This window comes from Carassius carassius, chromosome 1, assembly GCF_963082965.1.
Source record: "Carassius carassius chromosome 1, fCarCar2.1, whole genome shotgun sequence".
NCBI classification, from domain to species: domain Eukaryota; kingdom Metazoa; phylum Chordata; class Actinopteri; order Cypriniformes; family Cyprinidae; genus Carassius; species Carassius carassius.
In genome coordinates, this window is record NC_081755.1 from 37,888,092 (window position 1) to 37,909,970 (window position 21,879).

At 37.4% G+C, this 21,879-nt stretch overlaps 1 protein-coding gene across 4 annotated transcripts in view; it reads right to left on the reverse strand.

Moving 5' to 3' along the window:
* Positions 1 to 21,879, reverse strand: part of smurf1 (SMAD specific E3 ubiquitin protein ligase 1) — a 45,736-nt gene that overhangs the window by 12,634 nt on the left and 11,223 nt on the right. For 2 of the 4 annotated variants that reach the window (XM_059558618.1, XM_059558609.1), the window contains exons 2-14: positions 10,485 to 10,523; positions 6,335 to 6,443; positions 6,026 to 6,159; positions 5,806 to 5,871; positions 5,369 to 5,444; positions 4,938 to 5,176; positions 4,127 to 4,211; positions 3,680 to 3,700; positions 2,875 to 3,021; positions 2,360 to 2,561; positions 1,660 to 1,763; positions 1,283 to 1,397; positions 894 to 1,072 (exon numbers count right to left, since the gene is read on the reverse strand). In XM_059558618.1, coding sequence (XP_059414601.1) covers positions 894 to 1,072; positions 1,283 to 1,397; positions 1,660 to 1,763; positions 2,360 to 2,561; positions 2,875 to 3,021; positions 3,680 to 3,700; positions 4,127 to 4,211; positions 4,938 to 5,176; positions 5,369 to 5,444; positions 5,806 to 5,871; positions 6,026 to 6,159; positions 6,335 to 6,443; positions 10,485 to 10,523 — 1,516 coding nt within the window. The remainder of the gene's footprint in view (positions 1 to 893; positions 1,073 to 1,282; positions 1,398 to 1,659; positions 1,764 to 2,359; positions 2,562 to 2,874; positions 3,022 to 3,679; positions 3,701 to 4,126; positions 4,212 to 4,937; positions 5,177 to 5,368; positions 5,445 to 5,805; positions 5,872 to 6,025; positions 6,160 to 6,334; positions 6,444 to 10,484; positions 10,524 to 21,879) is intronic. The other 2 variants (XM_059558636.1, XM_059558627.1) reach the window with 1 other exon arrangement.

Sequence of the window (21,879 nt, forward strand, 5' to 3'; positions counted from 1 at the left end):
AATAAACTCTGCAAATATCACTGCATCTAAACCAACAACATGTTTATTAGATCCTTTACCCACTAAATTACTGAAAAAGTTATTACCCTTCAGCAGAAAAAACGCTTCATGTGAGCGCTGCTGCAGTCTTAGGCCCACCCCAAAGGCTCTCATTGGCTGAGACGTGTGATGAAACCCATCCCAAGCCAGTATTGATCAATATCCCACCGCTCCTGTGACTCATGGTTCGTCTGTATGTGTATTCAGAGCCAGTAAACAACGGGCTTTCAAATAATAATAATAATAATAATAATAATAATAATAATAATAATAGTAATAATAATAATAATAATAGTAATAATAATAATAATAATAATAATAATAGTAATAATAATAATAATAATAATAATAATAATAATAATAATAATAATAAATAATAAAAGAACACTGCGTTAAAGTGCACTAAAATAATTGTCGGCGTTAATTAATGCGTTAATAACATGTTAACTTGCCCAGCTCTAATTCCTATATATTCTATACTTGTTTCATTACATAATTTAGATCCTTTTATTATTATATTTTATTATTATAAAATGTAAAAATCCTAATAACAACAAACTGGTGTAACATTTAACTGATGCTGTAGATATTTTAATTGTTATTTTATTATTTAAAATTGGGAAGGGGTTGCTTATTTTTTTAATCCAATTTTAGCCAGATGATAGATGTGTCACATTCAGGTTTGTGTAATTCCATAGTCTTTAATTGAAATGTGGGACAAGCACAACATTGGTATAGAAAAGTTTGTGAGAAATACAAGTGCTCTCTTTTGATCCTGATTGTCTTATAAATAAATAGAAATAAACTTAATTCAATAGAAACTGATCAGTACATTTCTCATAAAATTCACTCACAGTATCCAGACGAGGCTCTTGTGCAGTTCTGGGTCCACAGTCTCAAGGTCACAAAGCTGGATGGGCTTCGCCAGGAGCTGCTTGTAGAAGGGTAATGTGAAGCCTCCATTGATGTAGTGCCCGTGGAAAACAGCCAGACCCATAATTCGCCCAACAAAGTGGAAGTAAGACAAGTGATCCTGAAAAAAAACAGCAGAGGGCGTGAGAGGAAGTTTAATGAGACACTGCAGCAGCAGAGAACCGCTTGGTGAACCTTTTAAAGCACACATGACGACCATATGTTGTGAGGTCCATGAAGCACAGCCTATGCTAAATTTCTTCATAACATACTGATTTACTGGGTCTTGTTTAGAAGAGAAATCCCAAGCACAGGTCGCTGCATGACTTACAGGGTTGATGGATGAGTCCGGGTTGATCTGTAGTGTGTAGATGTTATCAGTCGAGTACTGAAACAGGCCGTAGTATGGATTCAGCATTTCATGGCAGAGGAGATACAACCATTCCCTGGAACAGGACAGGAATTCAGATAGAACTCATATCTGAGTCTTGCTGGCTGCAGTTCAGTCTAAACTCTGTGCTCAACAGGGGAACACCTGCAATATCATGAACACCATACCCTGCATGCTGATAAGCCTGGCTGAGATTCAGCCTAAACTGTTGAAATTATAAAGTCAAGTCTGGCGTATGAAAAGAGATGGGGGAATAATGAGGCACAGGGGAAATTCATTAATGAGAACATTTCGCATAGAACAGATTCATATGCTACCTAGCAACTCCACCGTAATCCAGCCCCTCCTCTCCTCTGAACTTCACCATGAGCCGCTTCTTCAGGTCTTTGGGTCTCATCTTCATGATCTGTCTATAAGACTCCTATTGCACAGATAGAACAGAAATGAGACATATTTTTGAGTCAGGTGTGAGGTCAATATGATATTATTACAAAAATTTATACTTTTTGAACAAAGGTACGTAAAAAATTATCAAAAGTGCCAGTAAAGACATTTATAATGTTATAGAAATGTATACATTTCAAATTAATGTGGTCCTTTTGATCTATTCATTAAAAAAAAAAGATGTACCGCAGTTTCTACAAAACTATATATTAATAAATCAGCATATTAGAATAATATAAATGAGAATCATGTGATACTACAGACAGAAAATTCAGCTTTATCACTGAATTTGAAAAAGACTCAAATAGAAAAGAGGGTAACACACACAGATATATATATATTTTATATTTTACTGTATTTTTGATCAAAAATATGTAGCCTTTGTGAAAATAAGAGAACTACTGATAATAGCATCCTAATGTTGGAAACCAAGAAGCAAGCATCCGTGTGCAAACCTAATCGTGATGCATCCCTAGTCACTTCCAATGACAAAAACAGTTCCACAGTGCTGTTGGAACTAAATTATGCATGCACTACATGACTGGCATTATTCAGCTGTGTGACTGCGAGTACCTCAAAGATCTCCTCGCGGGACACTTCTATGCGGCAGTGGCCGGCTTGAGGCTGCTGCAGGGAGAGCTCATGGCGGAGAACTTTGAGTTTCTGGACCAGATCTCTCTCATAGCGCACTGGTAACTCGCCATCACCTTCCTCCATGCCAACTTCCATCTGTACAGGCAGAGCCTGACTCGACTCCTTCACCTGAGAGTGTTGGCTGCTCATCACATGCAAAACACACACAGATGTCACGTGTACCAATACATCAAAACACTGATAGCAGTTTATCAAGCCACGGGACCATGATATTTTCATGCATCATTTGGGTTACACTCCCATTAGGGACGATTAGGAATTAAATAAATGTTAAGAATTCATTTAATACACCCTTATAAGAGCAAGCAATTATCATTACTAGCGACTTTAATTACATAAGGATGATTTATTCATTGTGGTGAATAATTTACAGGATAATTTAAGAGCTGGAATGAGCAATCAGATGTTATGAGCAGAGCTGAAAGATGTTTTACCTCATGATGTGGTGTAACCTGGGGTCGGTGAATTGCGTGGTTCTATTATTGTGGTCAACAAAATAAATTCGTCCTGACACAGTGCTCCTGATCTCCCAGCCGGGCGGCAGAGGGCCCAGCTCCTCACAACTCACGCTGTTCAAATCCCTGAAGGAGCAAGCGCACCCATCACACCTGGTGCTCAACACATATAATGGTGCCCCAAAACTCTTGCAGAGTGGGAAATTAATTTTTTTTTCTTCATCCACCAGCCACAATGTCAGGTGAGTGCCCTATTTTAACAGACATTCAGATTTTACTAACCATTTATATTTTTGTTAATTTCAAAAGACTGTGTAAGGCTTTTAAATATTTGAAATGAAATCTCTCATGTTTAATATTATGAAAGATTACAAAATTTTAAAACAAATGTTTTCATATTAATATATTTTCAAATGTTATTTATTCATTTGGTAGCAAAGCTGAATTTTCAGCAGCCATTACTTCAGTCTACATTGTCACAATCATGATCCTTCAGAAATCATTAAGAAACATCTCTTACTATTATCTATGTTTAAGTGTTGCGCTGATTAATATTTTCATGGAAACCATGATACTTTTTTTTCCAGGATTCTTTGAAAGGTCTTAAGAACAGATTTTTTTTTTAAACAGATTTTTTGAAACATTTTACTGTCACTACTGATCAATTTCATGCTGAATAAAAGTATATTTTCTCCATGCAAGTAGAGCTAGTATTTATCTCCCAAATAAAAGAAAAAGCAGACCAGGAGCATTATAAAGACACCCACCAAGTGGAACGACTTGCCTTAAAGAGATGTTGGCGAAACTGAAGATGAAAACAAATAGTGTACTTCAAAACATGCTCACATGTGTGTGTTGAATATACAAGCATGTTATTTGACCAATTTAAGAGGTCACCTGCAATAGTGACTGTAAAGGCAAAACAACCTGCCACTGCACAAAAAGTGATCACATTTCTCTGGTGGCATGTGTTGATTTCCCACCCTGCTCTTTTTAGGCTTCTTTTTGCACCCCTTTCCTCATGCTTCTGAGGTCATCATTATGACGAAGAGCAAATTATTAAGCTTCACAATGTCAACAGTAGCAGCAATTAAGTGTGACTGCTGGATATCAAGTTAGCTGATTGTTGACATTAAAGAGTTAGGATTAGAGTGATATCACAAAAGCAGCAAGGAGCAATCAAACTGGGGCAATCGTTATTTCAGCAAAGGTGGGTGGTGATTAAACCTACCGGGGTATTCTGGGATCATGCCAGGTGCTCACGCCAGTCTGTGTGTGCAGAAAATAGACCTGGCCCTGCACGGTGGTCCTTTGCTCTGCATTAGAAAAGAGAAGAGACACGTCAAGAGTAAATGAGCCACAGCTAACCCAGACGCCAGTTTACACGTAACCTGAACGAGCACCAGGGCTACTGCAACAGGACGCTGAACTTCCAGTTCTCAGACGGCACATAGCTAGTGTGGCATGTCTAGCCTGAGATTTAATTACACTGGTGCTCTCCACTGGTCATGGCAGCACAACACCAACAGGGTCAGGCACGGTTACACTCCAATGAGGGGCTTTACCACAGCCAATCCACCTGTCTAATGCGAGCCGCAGTGCCAGAGTGAATAGACTCCTTTCAGAGCTCAGTCTCTCCAGTTCAATGACCTTCAGTAGCCTCTACCCTGATCGCTAAGCTGTATTAGTCTCAATGGATTCCAGCTTTACTGTGGGTAAAAGATCGTGTATACGGACTGGTGATGCGCAAAAAGACATAGATTTATATTAAAATATTTATATAAACCTTTTATTGCTCATAACTGACAAGCCCTCTGAAAGGAACAGTGACCTGCAGATTCTACATAATGACAGGAAAATTGCTCACACCAGGCAATTTGAAGTATGGTTAAAAAAGTGAATTTGTTATAAAAGCAGTGCTCTGATGACAGCACCAGTTTTGTGTTTTAAATCACAGACACTAAATAATAAGCTAAAACAATCAGATTGGGTTAATTTTTACTACTCAGCCATCCTGAGCTATTTCTAATGCTCTATCTTACCATAGCCCTCAGGGAGGTCAGGGGATTGGTGTCCGTGTGGTCTGTTTTGGGGGGTGTGTGCATGCCCTCTAGAATCTTGGTTTCTGATGCGTTGTGCTTGGAGCCGTTGCTCCTGATTGGGCGACTCAAGTGCACGGCAGTTGCCCCCGCCAGCGGCTCCTGTAGGATCGGTGTATGGCATGGGCTCCTCCATGAAGCAGCTGAGAGGCCGCCCGGGCCCCGAGTCTTCAAAGACAGGCCTGAAACATACACATTCAGAGCAGGTGTTAAAACACATTCACACAAACATTTCAGTGGGTCTGGGTATTGATGTAATGAACTGTGAATCTAACAGGTCTTTTGGAAGCTCAAATAAAGTGCTTTATCTGGGCAGGTAGCCAGTCTGTGCTGAAAAAAAAAAAGTGCATCTCTGAGACAAAAAGTTGACTCACCCTTCATTCTCTACCAGTCCTCTACAGTCGACCACAGGCCCTCCACTGCCGATTCTGTCTCTGGTCTGCAGACTCACTACAAAAATAAAGAAAATGGTTAAAGAAAAGTCATTCAGTTCAAAGACTGATTCAGCATTCGTTAGTTTGATAGTAGACATTTGAATTTAGACACATCAATGTCACAAACACAAGAAAATTACAAAATAAAACAAATAATGCTTTTCTCAGAACTAACTTCACTTTAATGAGCCAAATTGCAACTTTATTGCATTTTTGAATAATAAAAAAAAAACTCTCTTTAAAATAAACACTAAATTTTTGTTATCTAGTGCAAATACATACTTATTTTAAAAGTGTCGTCTAAGCGGCTAAATACATATTGGGCCAATGTATCTGAAAAATTCTCTACAAGTTCTACTGCAGTGTTTAATACATACCAACGATTTGTCCACGAACAGCATCACTGTCAGATGGGTTCAGCTTGCATAAGTCTAAACGCTGGTCTGATAGATAAATGACAAGATGTAATTAAACTAGGCCATCAAACTTTTACAGACTACAGGTACACAGCTTTACACAAATTTAATGAAGACATGTAACGACTGTGATATGGCACAATGAAAAGATTACGGTAAGCTATAAAAGTATCACGCTCACAGCCTGTGTCTTTTAGTCTGCTGATGGCGTTGGACAGGAGCCGCACACAGCCTAAGAAACCCGCACCCTGCTTCTTATGGATCTTCTTGTGGTTCCATACGCTAATGGTGATGGAATCGGTCTTCCCAATATACCTGCGGAAAGACTCTCTTTAGCAACTTCCTCCTTTTAAAATCACTAGCTAATAATGTTTCCATTATTTTAAAGCTAAATGAACAAATCTATACATAAATAATGAAAACAATGAATTCTACTGAGAATAGAAGAGAAAATGTATCAGTCAGTAACTGTATGGAGGAATTTGCTCACAGGTCGTAATGCTGATTCCACTTGGGGTCCAATGTGCTTTTGACCGTGTCTGTAGAGTGGCATTGACCCGAGCCATCCACCACCACTTTGGCGAAAGGATCAGGCAACCCTGCAGCAGAACGACAGTGTGGCAGGAAGACAAATAAACAACAGAGGACAGTTACAATCTGGACAGCTAAGCAGCTTCCACAATGACAGCTGCAAAAATGTAGATAGACTGCAAATATTTGGATGGCTTTACAGATCCCCATACCAAAAAGAATGACCATGGAGCAACTGACTTTCAGTTGCCAAATTACAGAATCACTTACACAAAGTCTCTGAAAGTCATTTTACATGCACTTTTTTTTAATTAGTTATATACACTAGGATTTGTTACTAGTTTTTTTATTTTAAATTTGTGTTCCACATTGATTCTGTCAAGCTAGTGATCCTGACTGTATTTGTGCCACATAAATATCACTGTTCTGTAAAGGCTGGAATACACTATATGACTTCTGAACAGATTTTAAAACACTAGACATTATGGGTGTGCGATAAGATGATTTTTGATCGTGGATGATAAAAATGTCTCCACAGTCTGCTTTTGAAGAAGTATCGTAGTATTGAGCTACAGAGCACATTCTATCAACTGCATTTCTGCCGTCTCCGTCTTAATATTACGTTACTGTACAATGCCACATACATTCACATCAGTGTTAATAGAAGACAATGTTAGCATCCGATAATTTTAAATGTTGGAGAAAACTTATTGTAAGCTTTTTTATGCCATTTTCATTTTCTGGGTTTAAAATCTACATCGTGTTGATGTCATAATTCGATGACGTGTCATTGTCTATTAAATTATTAATGAGACGGTGCGTTCTTATCCTATGAAAAGACGCTTCGCCTAATTATTCACAACAGCATGTGTTGACTTGCTATGACAGACGCTTCAGACTGTGAGCAGTGTTGCCAAACTGGACGGGTTCTCGTCCAATTGGCCTTCTTTTGGTAACGTCATAAAATTTGGACAGCTTTTTGATACAACTGGTAAGTGTTTCAGTATTTCAGTTGTTTCAGTTTCTGCACTTGTAAGGTGGGAAATTCCTGTAAATATTTTAACATAAAAAGTCACTCGTGACAAATGACAGAATGTCTCATTTGCAAATGCTTTCGAGTCTACAATTTAAACTGAGAAACCACTTTCTGTGAGCTCACACACAAAGTGCGCATACATAGAGTCGCATCTGAGAGAGCGTGACTACAGAAATAAGTTGTGTTGTGCATTATTGCGCATAAATTGCCAAATACATATAAAATTGTCAAAATGCGGTCTTGAGTATTCACATAAACAGTCGATTTATACTAAACATTGTCAGTATATAGGCTATTAAGTGAATGTAAACAGTTGAGAAACAAAACTTGTATTGTGTTATTTTAAATTTAAATAGATCATTCAGTTTCTGAGGTATTGTTATTGTATTTGTTTGTGCCATTGCTTGTCATTTATCTATTCTTATTTTATTACTGACTGTTTACTTGTCTTTTTAAGTTCAAATTAATTCTATTCAGAGTTTGAAATCAAAGTTATTTTTTAAGTATGTTCCTCACAATATAATATCAACAACATAAATTGAAAAACAAATACACTGGGGTGACGGGAGGAAATTTTATTTCTATCTGAAATATTAAATTTGCTTCACTGTACTAAAGAGTGTTCTTTAGAGTGTTTCTGAGTGCTTCAGGTTGCTTCAGTAAGCTTGAGTTTTTGATGAGCTGAGACATAACAGGAAATCTATTTGTGTATGTGTGCAAGACAAGTGTGTGATACAGAAATGTTGTATTAGTTTCTTAGACGCCCTGGCTACTTAGAAAAAGATTTGCATAAAATTCTTAGAAACTCATCAGGAGGACATAGTTAGACACCTTAAATGGAAATATATTTTGAAAATGCATTATCATTGGATGCGATCAAAGCATCCGCATTTGATGAAGGTGTAAATGTTGAGTTTGGGCGTTTCCTCTGTCACAATTTGTAGTCAACTTGGATGACTGTCAAACTTTTCTTGCAGGAAAATATTCAAAAGACTTTTGTCTCATACCTTTAATTGAAATTGCTACAACAGTGACAAAACATTTAGGTTGGATGACTGTAGTTTAAAAATGTCAAAATACCCAGTTGTCTGTGTTGTCTGTCTCCCCTCTTCCACCTTTGCTCCTCAGCACACCAGATCTACTATTTTAGCATTTTTTTTAAACTGTGGTGAGAACTAACCAGTGCTGAAACAGGGGGTTTCATGACCCTTTAAAGGGATAGTTCACCTTAAAATTTAATTTCTGTCATTATTCACTCACTCACATGTTGTCCCAAACCTGTATTAATTTCTTTATTTAGCTGAACACAAAAGAATATATTTTGAAGAATGTGGGTAACCAAACAGTTGCTGGTCCACATTGAATTTGATAGTAGGAAATAAGCCAAAGGGGACAAGCAACTGTTTGGTTTTCCGTGTTCTACAAAATAGCATTTATGTTCGTCAAAAGAAAGAAATTTCAGGTTTAAAACTACTTTTGAATGTGTAAATGATGGAATAACAATAAAACACTATGACCAAATTGACAAACAGATGACAATTTTTATTTTTGGGGTAATCTACCTCTTTAATGTTAATAATACAACAAAACACATTGAGTATTTCTGTAACATATCTGAATTAAGGTGTTTGACTCATTACAAAAAATAGTTATTTGCTTGAGAATCAGACATAATGGGTTTATGAAGTCAGATAAAAGCACATATCAAAGTAAATAACTGTCATAAATGTTTATTTTTTTTGTCATATTTGCAACCATTTTATGTGCAGTCTGCAGTCCTGTATTATGTTGTTTATTCATAGACTTGGCAATGCTTTTTGCTCAGTGTTATTGAAAGGACAGTCTCATGCTCTGTGGACCGTTCATTTGGTGGCTCGAAACGATAAAGAGCTAATACCACTGAAAACATTTCAGTGAGTGGGAAAAATGACTACTGTTAAATACATGCTGCATCTGTTGTAAGGCATTAATGCTAATAATTTAACGTATAATTATCAGGGACAACTGGTCTTGTTTTGGCTGTCTTCGTCATACATTCTCATGTGGTCTTTTGTTATACGAGAAGCATAATGGACATGGCACAGAAACTAGATCTATGAATGACGCACACCAGGCATTTGAATAATATGTGGGACACACACTGACGAGGCCAGTGGGGCAAACAAGCCTGTCAGTCAGAGCAGCTGGGATGGAGAGCCTAGACTGCAGAACAGTGAAGTGTGCTCAATGCTGTAGTGGGTGGAATCTGATGAGGAGCCACTGAATGAGGATGTGAATTCCCCCAGTGATAAAAGTAGCCAGTGGGCGGCTGTGAACAACTCAGAGGAGAGAGGCACTAATGCTCCAGAATCACAAATGGTTCATACAGCCATTTCTGAGGTGGATTTGAAGTCGATTAATAGTTTTCTCAAAAGTGATATTTTAAACTCTTTTAACTTTATGTGAAACACAAAAGGTGAACTTGAAGAATATCCTAGCAACTCTTTTCAACATAAATGTAAATTTACATTTTAACTGAATGAGGAATGTTGTCAAACTCCAAAATAAAAGAAACCCAAAGTATCACCGAAATGTTTCTTACAATTGTCATCCTTCCACCCAAACTCACCTTGGTGCAGTTATGAAAGTTCAAGAGAGAAGTAGTGACATCTAATCTGTGAACTCAATTGTTCTTTTCAATATAATGGTTGATCCAATTAAAAACTGCAAAACTAGTCTAAATGATTTTAAAGCAGTTAGCACAGCGTGTATCATGAAATAATGACATCAACTTTAGTCTTTTACTTTGACAAAGTTATCAGACTGATTTCAGAAGACTTTGAAAATAGTGCACAATTGACATGGACTACTGCTTTCATACATTTAAGGTCCACTTTTGAAGCTTGAATGCCCAGTTTATTGCAATTACATGGAAAAGAGTAACAAGCACATTATTCAAAATTTATCTTTTTTTGTTTCTTTTTTGTTTGGAGTGACATGTGGACCAAAAAATAGAAAAATGTACATTTTGTGTTGAAGTTTAAATGTACACCAAAAGGATTGTGAAAAAGGAGGTGAAACGAGGTATACTTACGAAAGAAGTCTTTCTTTGCCAGATTCTTGGCACATAATACTGAAAGAGAAAGAAAAAAACAAAAATCATTCAATAAATCAACAGATGCGCCACTTACGGACATAGAAAAAAAAAAAAACTTGAGAGTCTGATGCATTTAAAAGCTTTGCTGCTGATGTGAGCGTGACTGAAACCAGCATTTATCTGCAGAGATGGCTTTAAAGACAGAACTGGGCCTCATTCCACTGACTAACTGACATGATCAGGATCCCTTTCCTCTAGTCCCCTAAAAGGGGCCACTGGTGCCGTCCAAGCACAGCCTGCACAGAATAAATCAGACAGACTTCCTCTCAACACTGTTAGTCAGCACCCCAAATCCACAGCTTTTCCCTGGATTAGGGATGGGCATTCGATTAAATTTTCCTAGTCGATTGTCAGGAGAATTAACGATCGACTATCGATTAATCATTAATATTTTTATAATATAATTATTTAATTTTTATAATAAAAAAATGCAATGAATACAAAAATACAGCGTGTTTTTCCTCGGTGGGACCATTATTACAAGATCAACTTGTGGCAGACAGTTAAACTACGTTCAGGCAAACCGTACATATATGCGCGTGCATATGCGGTGCCCTAAGCAGCGGAACCTGCAGCTGCGAGCCGGCGTTCTTAAACGGAGACCTCATTTGTTTCAAAATAATAATAATAATAAAAGAATCATGTTAAACAATAACGTAAAAAAAAAAAAACTTAATAATACTTAGATCTGACAGGATGTGTCAAAATGTAACTCAAAACTATACAAGCCAGAAGAAAAGGCCAGATATTAGCCTTCCTAACAATTACGCTAACTTAACAAATTATGCTACTTAAAGCCTCGTGAAAAATAACTAACTTTAGTAACTAGCATTAAACTTCTGCACGAGTCAACGGATTTTTGTTGAGAAATATAAGCATGTTGACATGATCTGGGGTCAGACGCGACCGCAACCTGGTGACCGTCAGTCCAGCCGCCGAAAACACCCGCTCTGAGGTGAACTGACGTTGCCGGGATGCACATGTACATCATTTGAGTCGTGGCCGTGTTGTACTTATACACGGCATCGCAATGTTTGCAGTTAACTATTTCACTTTTTAAATCAAAAAAATGGCCCCACGCTACACTTCGCCGTGACCTCTTCATGATTATTCTTTTGAAATCAAAACGGAAGATAACAGATAATCGAGTAGGGTGTCAAATATTGCACCCTGGTGGTAAAATATTTAATTGCTGCCACACAGTGAAATTAATTTAATTGCTTCAAGACTCACACTACGCAACGCAACCTGCATTAGATAAAACAAAATGCATTAGATGAATCGATAAATTAACGTGATCGAAGAAATTCTTAACGATCCAATTATCGATCGTCGATTAATCATGCCCATCCCTACCCTGGATATGTAAAGCTTAAGCCATCTGCCTGAGAGGGCTGTTTTTTTTTCTTGGCTAGCCTTCACCCAATGTGAAATTAATCAAAGGTCATTCTGTGTTAGGCTGTAATGTGATTTCACGCTTTTCAATGGGATTTGGTGCACTTAAGAGAAGCAGCATTTGTGAATACTGTTGCTGTCAGCTCATGTTTGGCATGCTGTGGTGTGAAACGGAGCAGGTGTGGTCAGCAATATTCATCTTCTCAAAAATACACGGAGGACAAGGCAATAGCAAACCAGTGACCTGCATCATTTTGAACAAGAAAAAATTTACACAACAGTGCAAAATGCAAAAGCCTAGTGCACTGCAGTCAAAGCACTACAGGAAACAGTGGGGCATCATATGAAGTGCAGCTTGACAATGGTTGATTCGGAATTGTCTGTTTTGAGTGAGTGTTGCTGGACAAATAGAGGAAGGCTGTGTCCTACCTCTAAAGAGTTTTTCATTTCTCCCATGAGGTCACAGGACTACTTCATGTGTGCTTCTGTCAGAACAGGCACAGTGCAAATGAATGGCGAACAACACACGACATTGTAAACAACTTTGCCTGGCAACCATCCAATTTATGAACATACTAATAAACTTTAAAATGGTTGCAATCGGTCCCTTTCACCAATTTACATGGTTACCCAAAAACATTAATCTGATAGCAGAGTAATGATGCAGAAATGAGGTACGTGAGGTATCTTTTACGTCCAATCGCTCATATGACCTTGCTCAGTAGGGTTGTGGTAATTATTACACTGGGGAAATGTTAAAGGGTCAGTCTGTCCATTTCATGATTCCAAATATACAGAACATTTTTATGGGCAATACAAAAAACGTATTTTGAAAAATTCCCATGGTAACACAATGAAAGTCAGTGGAGTTCAATGTTGTTTTGGACCCCAATAACTTTTTTTATATTGATGATGCAACTGAAATATTCTTAATAACAATCTCCTTTTAAGTTCTGGTGGAGGAGCATTATACTAGGGCTGGAAAAACTAAATTTATTCTTGATTACATTCTCGATAACAATTAATGAATCATTATTTCATTTATTTATATATTTGCCCTCAGAGTTCACTGACAAGGGTTGTACTGTAAATACGCTCAACTATTAAAGGTGCATTTCTTATTTTTGTTATTTTAAAATAATTGAAGGATTTCTAAATAACTATTAGGGTTGGGTGATGTCATCAGATGATGTCTACAGTGAAACCTTGCAATGGACGATAACATTTGGCGGGGGTGAAGGCGAGGGGGAGTTGGGGGGGGTGTGCCCGAAGTGTGAATCCTTATAAGGGAAAACAACTAACGATTCCTAACACCGTGTCTACACCGGATGCGAGCAGTGCGACACAACAAAATACTATAGAACCACTCATCTATAACAAGAGATTCAGTATATATATAGATCAGACAATAGAATTAAGTAAAATCAGTGATGATGTCTACACTGGATGTGGCATGACAACACAAACCCCTGACAGTAAACCGTGTTATATTTATGACATGCTGACCAAAATTTCAAATGATTTTCAACGGTCGCTTTGTCGCATCCAGTGTAGACAGACTTTAGCTGACAACTTTTGTGTCTGGTGTAGGGTGGGGGGGTTTCACGATGCCAGCGCAACATCATGATGTCTAACAACAATCGGCAATGGACGATGGCATCATCTATAGGCCCAACCCTAATAACTATTTATGGTTATTTACTTATTATTTTGAACAACTGAAATCAAAGCACACATCTTGAAATTAAAGTCTCTTATGATAAAAGTAACATCTCAGTTTTAATTTAATTTAAATATTTTCACATTAAAAAAAAAATTCTATAAAGCACATCCGGTTGCTTTGATGTCTGTGTTGGAGTTCTATGTTGCTTCCATGTCACTGACTGGACACAGTCACGTGGCTACACATGTGGTAGTATGCTTTTTTTGTTTTCTTTTTTAAAGATATTTTAATGGGCTTTTATGCATTTTAATAGATAGGACAGTAGAGATATACAACAGGAAGAAACTGGGAGGAGAGAGGGAGTGGGATTGTCAAAAAGGACCTCGAGATGGGAATCAAACTCAGGTCGCTGTGAGTGCAGTATGTCGACACACTAACCACGAGGCTACTAGCACCAACACGGTAGTATGTTTTTTTTAGTTTAAAGTCAATTAGTCTTTTACTTTGACAAAGTTATCAGACTGATTTCAGAAAACTTTGAAAATAGTGCACAATTGACATGGACTACTGCTTTCATACATTTAAGGTCCACTTTTGAAGCTTGAATTCCCAGTTTATTGCAATTACATGGAAAAGAGCAATTTAGTCAATTTAGGCTGCTGCTGTGTATTTAGTCAATTTTTTTAATTAAAGAGATCACACATACCGCAATTTTGATGGAGGGGAAAACCTAGTTTTGGTCTAGTTTTGAACAGCAATCGGGCTTGTTGTGTTTCATGGACCTGGCATCCCTGGGGAATGTATTAACATGATTTTAACAGAGGAAACAGTGAAAGTGGGAAAATTACATCATTTAGAGATTCTGAATTTCGGCTTCGATTACTTTTTCAATGAATCGCCCAGCCCTATGTTATACAGTAATAATGTAAATAATAACTAAATAATAGTCACAGAATTTTCAGTTAGGTACTACTGAAAATAACATTAAAAGATCATTTTGACTTGTTCCAGTTGACGACAACAGAAGCATCTTCCCTCAATCCTAGTGTGCACATCAAAGAAAAACACGCTAGTGTTTCTGCTGTTAAAATCAGGATCCTAGACAAAAGTGGCAATGACAGCAAAAAGCACTTGTACATTTTTTCATTTATGTATTCTCAGTATTCCTGCGGAAGGCTATTTATTTATTAAAATCCACCTGACAGTACAGTGAAGAAGAAACCGACTGAAGTTGAGAAAAGGCAGCCAGTTTCTATAAAACAGGAATCATGCAAGCTCAGCCACTAATTGGTCTATGCTGAGGTTTCATGTTGCCCTAGTGCACGTTATAGTTTATGCCCTAATAATGAGCCAAGAGGACAGGATCTTTAAAAGGTCAGAGAGCTGGAAATCCATGGCTGTGGACAGAAGAGCCAAACGGCATACCTCTGTTAGCACCCACACACAGCTCCATGACTTGGGGAGGGCACTGCCTCATTAACTGTGAAATTCACCTCAGCATTCACAGGGAGAGTGCGGTGGCTGGCTCCGTAGTCCATCATGTCTTTTAGCCTCCAGGCTGTCCATCACCTCCCAATAACGGGTTACTCTGGCAACCAATAACCCAAGTGGAGGTGCCGTGATACATAAGAGGCACAAATCAAAATCTGCAGATATGACAGAGCAGAGGCAAATCCCTTAGGAGTGACAGAGGTGTAGCTACAGCAGTCACAGCGCAATCAAATATACATGCGGCAGATATTTGGAAGCTTTACCACCCTAGCTTCCCTTTAAGAGCTTTCCACATCTGTATCCATGGAAACAAAGGAGGAATGGAGGCAGAAACTTTGCTGTCAGACATAACTTTCATCACAGGCAGTCAGGGCTGTAACATCCCCTTCATATAATCCAATTAGTTCACATGAGAGGATTTTATTGGCTCAGAAAAGCAGATGGATATTTTGTTCTGTTAATTCCTGAGTGCAAAAATGTCAAAATGTAACCATTAATATGCTGATTTGCTGCTCAATAAATATTTCTTATTATCAAATGTAGAAAACAGTTGTGTTGCCTAAAATCATGATAAAGTTCAAAAGAACCGCTTTCATTTGAAAGAGAAATCTTTTTTTTATGTCTTTACTGTCACATTTCGAACAACGTTTACATGCAACCAAACAATCCATTTGTAATCAGTCGGACTGAGCTCGATCGGATTGAAATTTTGATCTGATTGAAGGGGATTGTTTATTCCTTTTCTAATACGATTGAGTGTGCATGTAAACACTCGATCGGACTGAACCCTGAAACTGTAAGGACTGCGCATGTGCAATGACGCAGAAATAGAGTACTAATCTTCCTATTTAGAGATCGACCAATATGGGTTTTTCTATAGCCGATGCCGATGTTTAGAGGTCAGGGTCAGCCGATGGCCGATATGTGCTGCCGATTTTTAGGGCCGATATCTTGAAGTTTTCCCCTTCATTTGCATGCTAAAATGTCACACTAATAATAAGTGGATGCACAACATTTCTAAACTTATCATCATTTATTGAGCACTGACTTGAACCATCTCTCAAATCTTAATTTTGTGCACTGCACGGTATTAAAATAAAAAATGTATCCAAAGTTAACCAAACAAAATCAATAAACTGATGAAGTATTAAATATATAAAACAGGTAATATATATATATATATATATATATATATATATATATATATATATATATATATATATATATATATATATATATATATAAATAAAAGTCAATCATTTACATAAAAGTTTTAGAGCATTTATCAAGTAGAATTTTTCAAGTTTGTTGGAACATAAATGTAAACTTAAATATACATTTAAATAAATACAATTTTAAAAATAAATATATAAAAAATAAATAACAGTAGTGCTGCAAACACACTAGCAACCAGCAACATTTGTGTTTGGTATAAATGACACAGAACATCTAAAGTGCATTCTAATTTCAAACTTACATCGCAGTCTGTTCATTATTAAAATAAAGTACAGTCAACCAAACATTTAAAAGGTTACACTGGTCAGTTTAAATAGACCGTAGTAGGCCTACACCGGTCCACTCTGCTGTTATGCCAAGGAGGTTTTTGCTCATGTGAAGAGGATGATCTTTATCGTCTAGTTTACATTAAATAAATAAAAAATATTATAGTTTAACATTCAGATACATTGCGAATATGGAAACATTTGGATATGTGCAGAACGAGACGTGAGCAATAACCTCCAAATACATCTAGTCAAACCCACGCTCGCTCGTCCTCGTATGGATCGGATAATTTGTCGGATCAGCAAAAAAAAAAAAAAAAAAGGCCAAGACAAATAAACATAGGCTACGTTTTGTCTTTTTTTATTAACATTAAATTATTAAATTAAAATATATGAAATCAACTTAAAGTGCACATAATATCTTCTTTTTAACATAATAGCCCGACTTCTCATTTTCCAGTGTGCTGTGATGAAGTGAGCAGTTATCGTCACAGAGTTCTCCGTCCCCCTGGACGTCCACCAGTCTGTTGTGAGCGCAACAGAGGATGCTCGGGATAGTTCATCCACAACTGTTTTCTTCTCCTGTTCATAAAGATCTGGCACAATATTTTCACTCTAACCTCTTTCCTCATCATTATATCTGATAGGGAATACAAAATGCGCGGGCCGTTCAAGCTCCTCCGTTCCTCCGCTCGCCATTACCACTGAGTGTGGACTGAACATGCGCAACTTTTTTTTTTTATAAATCAATCCGCGGGTCACGTGTGTGCCGAACCGAAGATATTGATCCGAATGGATCACGGATCAATGATGATCCGTTGCACCACTACTATTGTGTAATTTGAAAACATTGCGGATGCGTTTTAAAATACAACAACGAGCACCACGAAACCATTTAGAGGCGCATTCAGACGAGAAACAGTCAACAAAGTAAAATGATCTACAACATATGGCGCGCTCTCTTCATTTGATCAAATGATCATAATCACATCTATTCATTTTACAGTCCTGCTACTAGCATTTTATTCAGACTAAAACCCTTTAATTCGGGTGAGAAAGCTTTTTTTCCAAGTGGCTTTTGCACATAATAATAATACCGCTGCAGACGCATTTTGCAGCATTAAAGTAATTAATTGATCATTAATTTAAACGACGATCGATCATGGAAATTATCGAATATTGACATCCCTAAATACAAATGAGTTGGATGGAAAACTGGTTATTGTCTGCATCAAACCATGCCTCCGAACAAATGTCATTCACCGTTCTGGGCAGCTCCAGGACAGCTGTCTCTCAGAGCACGGTGCTGTCTGTGAGCGGGGCGGAGTAACGTCAGAGACAGTTTACTTTGGTAACGTCACGCTGCAGTGTTTGTTAGAGCTGCCAACTTCTCCACCCCATTTACAGAGTGAAATTCTCTGACTACCTTTATCTTCCAGGACTGCTGTTGAATCTTCCAAATGTTTTGGCTTGGGGTGCTTCACATGCAGTGGCAGCAGCAGCACTTTCCACCGCACCAATAACACGGGGCTGCCCGCCGACGTGCCTGACTTTAAATCGGCGCTACTAAACACGGATATCGGCCGATGCCGATATATAAAAAAAATGACAAATATCGGCCCCTATATCGGCCGACCGATATATTGGTCGACCTCTATTCCTATTGAATAAAGTGTTGTATGAATGCGTGTCCTGTCATTATAAAACTCTCCTTCTTTTAGTATGCAGCTGTAAAGTGGAGCAGGACAACTTCCCAGCAGTCCTTGTTTTGGATTCTCATCCACAGGCAAACTGGGAGAGACATTTTTACTGTGATAAACATAAGCATCACGACACAGTGGTTTATATGTATATTTATCCTTAAATGGTTATTCTGTTGATAAAAACAAATAAAGAAATGGTGTAGAAGAGTGGTTATTGTGTAAACAGTGAGGAACTCTATATTTGTGCAGTGTGCACATGTAAAAAAAATATATCAATTCCGATTTGAAGTTTGTAACATAAACATAAACATGCACATCACCCCGATCACTTTATTTAGCATTCATGTAAACACTATATTCAGATTCATCAATCGGAATGAATTCAGTCTGATTGAACCAAAAATTGTGCATGTAAACATAGCCAATGTAATACATCCTTGCTGAACAAAAATATGAATTTTTCATATAAAAAATAAATAATCTTAAACTCCTTTCACACTGTGATTCCAGAAAATAAACAGGTAATGTGTCCTGGCAATTGTTCCCGGCTCGCTAGATTTTTTTCATTCATCTTGTGTTCTGCAGTGAAGACCATCTCTGCTGCTTGCTTTAAAAATACAAAATTTTATACATTTCTCTCTGATTCAGTTTGATAGATATTCCTGTACATGATGGATCTATAAGTTTAGTCAACACAGCAATGGTTTTAAAATGGAAGAAAACCAGATAAAACTTGGTGCCAAAAAAACATTCAAAAAGTGCCATTCTCAAATGTGGCCAAGCTCCTCTAAATGAAGTGCAAGAGCAGTACACATCGGTTTAGGGCTTTTAAAGAGGGTTTTTCCTGTTGCATTAACCATTGCCTAATCATAGTGGGTGATGGGCAGAACAAACACGCACAACACTTCAGAGTTCCTGCCGCCCAGCTGCACAAATTGACAAACAACCCTGCTGAACACATAAAAAAGCAGCGAGTTCAGCGGGAGTTATTTGCCCAGTGCGGATTCATGGAGATCTGCCCGGTGCTGTACAAACAGCATTGCCCGTGCACTTTCATTTAGCCCTTTGATAGGAGGCCAAACAGTCTGGTATGGTGTTATCAGACGTGGGAGATCATCCATCATCTTAACCATTTCATTAAAGAGAATTAGCAGCTCAAAAACATTAACTCTACAAGCTGCGAATCAGAACTGTTTGTTGGTGGCTGTAAACTCCTGTAAGCCAGCACAATATTCATAAGTACAACTGATTTTACTCTAGTTTATTTGGTTTTGCATCTGCAGAAGGTATTATCTGATACACTGTGATAAACAGTGTTGGGGAGTAACTAGTTACATGTAATGGCGTTACGTAATTTAATTACAAAATTATTGTAACTGTAATTAGTTACAGTTACTAAGAAAAAATGAGTAATTAAATTACTGTTACTTATGAAATTTTTTACGATAACAAAGGGGATTACATTTGAATATTTACACACATCCACATACAGATTTAACTGATTTCTTTCCCAAATTGCACTGACTATTCTGAGACATACCGCCCTAATAATTTCCGGGATGCGGAAATACAGTCTGGTTCGTAGAATCCAGTCATAAAAACGGAATGCCTAACGCGGACGGAATATGCCACATTTTGGATGACTAAATCAAAAATAGGTCAGTACACTTGAATCAAAACATGACATCGACTAGTGTCTGTGAATATTAAGCCCCAAAAATGCAATATATGACTTGCACATTCTGCCTGTCTGTGGAAATCAGGCGCGGACTGGACACCGGGAGAAACGGGGCAATTCCCGGTGGCCTGGCAGCCGATTTTGCCCCACTATTTAATATCATTATTGTATAATTGCCTGCCCAATGTACTAAAGAGATCATTTGCGAATCCGCCATTTGATAATTAAATCTCTAATAAGTCATGAAGTGTTAGTCGTGACTCGCGCGCTCTCCGCGCCTCTGCCAAACGGTTTGGATCAGACTCAGAGTAATCAATGCGAGAGAGAGAGAGAGAGAGAGAGAAAAGAGTGGAGTGTGGAAGCGCACAGCTGGAGCAGAGAAGCAGAACACCTGTTCAGGGTTTCAGGTCAGTTTCATCTGTAAAGATGCTTTTTTGTCTTTGTTTTTTTATTTATTTAATCAAGCAGCAGCACGTTGCTCATCAGTCATCACTCAAAATACTATATAAAGGACATCATTATTATCTGTTGTAATGTTACAGTAGTAATTTAGCTGAAAAAAAAAAACAGATTTATTTTATAGGTTTAGGGGGAGCTACGACAGACAACAACACAACCCTTACGAAAATTAACATTTTAATATTTAACTATAAATCCAGAGAAAATGGTTACTATTGTTTAACTGTGGTAACCAAAAATGTAAAATTATTTTACAAATGTATTTATTTAAAAATAAATACAAATCTATTTGCAAAAATAAAAACAAGGTTATTTTACTTTTATATAGGCTAATAAAAGCATGGTAATTTTTTGTAAGGGAAAAACATGACTCGTGTACAGTATTAGGATTTTTCTATAAAGATATTGTAGTATTGTAGAGTAGTGTATTGTAAAGTATAGTTTTTTTCAATCTTGAGTATTAAAGTCATGAGAGAGATGCATAACAGGGCAAAATAAAGAGACTGAAGAGAAAAATGGAAGTGAAGGTGCAGTTCAGGAGAGAACTTTTAATTATTTTGCATGTCCCCAAATTAAAGATTTAAACCTTTTTTATCTCAGGTCCATACAAAAAATAGTTTTGTCCATGAATTTGTTTGTATAAGTTTGAATTTTCCAGTCTGAATTTTTTTCCCAGTCTGCCCCTCCTGTAAATTAATGGCAAAGACATGGTTTCATTTACTACACATAGGCCTACTGAAGCTCGCAGTGTTTTCAACCTCTGCTGCCTCAGTATAGGAGTACACAAGCACATAAACAATTTCTTGAACTGCTCTGTGTCACTTCATGTGCATTTTACTTATTTTGAGAAAACTATCATCATATACAGAGACAGCAGTTTAAAAAAAACACCAATGTTTCAGGAGTTTAGTACACAGAATACGTCACATGCTCATTAGATAACTGTATTTAAGTTGATGTATATGCTTTTATTTATTATTCTTTAATTTTCACAAATTTAGAAAAGTAATCAAAAAGTACTCAAAAGTAATTAGTTACATTACTTTAATAAAGTAATTGAAAAAGTTACACTACTATTACATTTTAAACAGGGTAACTTGTAATCTGTAACCTATTACATTTCCAAAGTAACCTTCCCAACACTGGTGATAAATCACAACTCATCATAATATCATAAGTGGATAGTGACTGACACTGCCAACACTATGACATAGACCAAACATGCCTGTGAAAGAGAGTGAATCAGCAGGTTTGATTTGTCTCTCTCGTGCATGTGGTTTGCTAGACTTTCACACAATTCAACTCCTCACAGAAGCCAATCTGACTGCAAGCTTATTTCGACGACCTGCCTAATCAGATGTTGGAAAAATGTATGAAATCCTATAAATGCACAGAAAAAAGTATTAATAGGCTCTGAATTTCAGTGCGGAACTGAGCATAA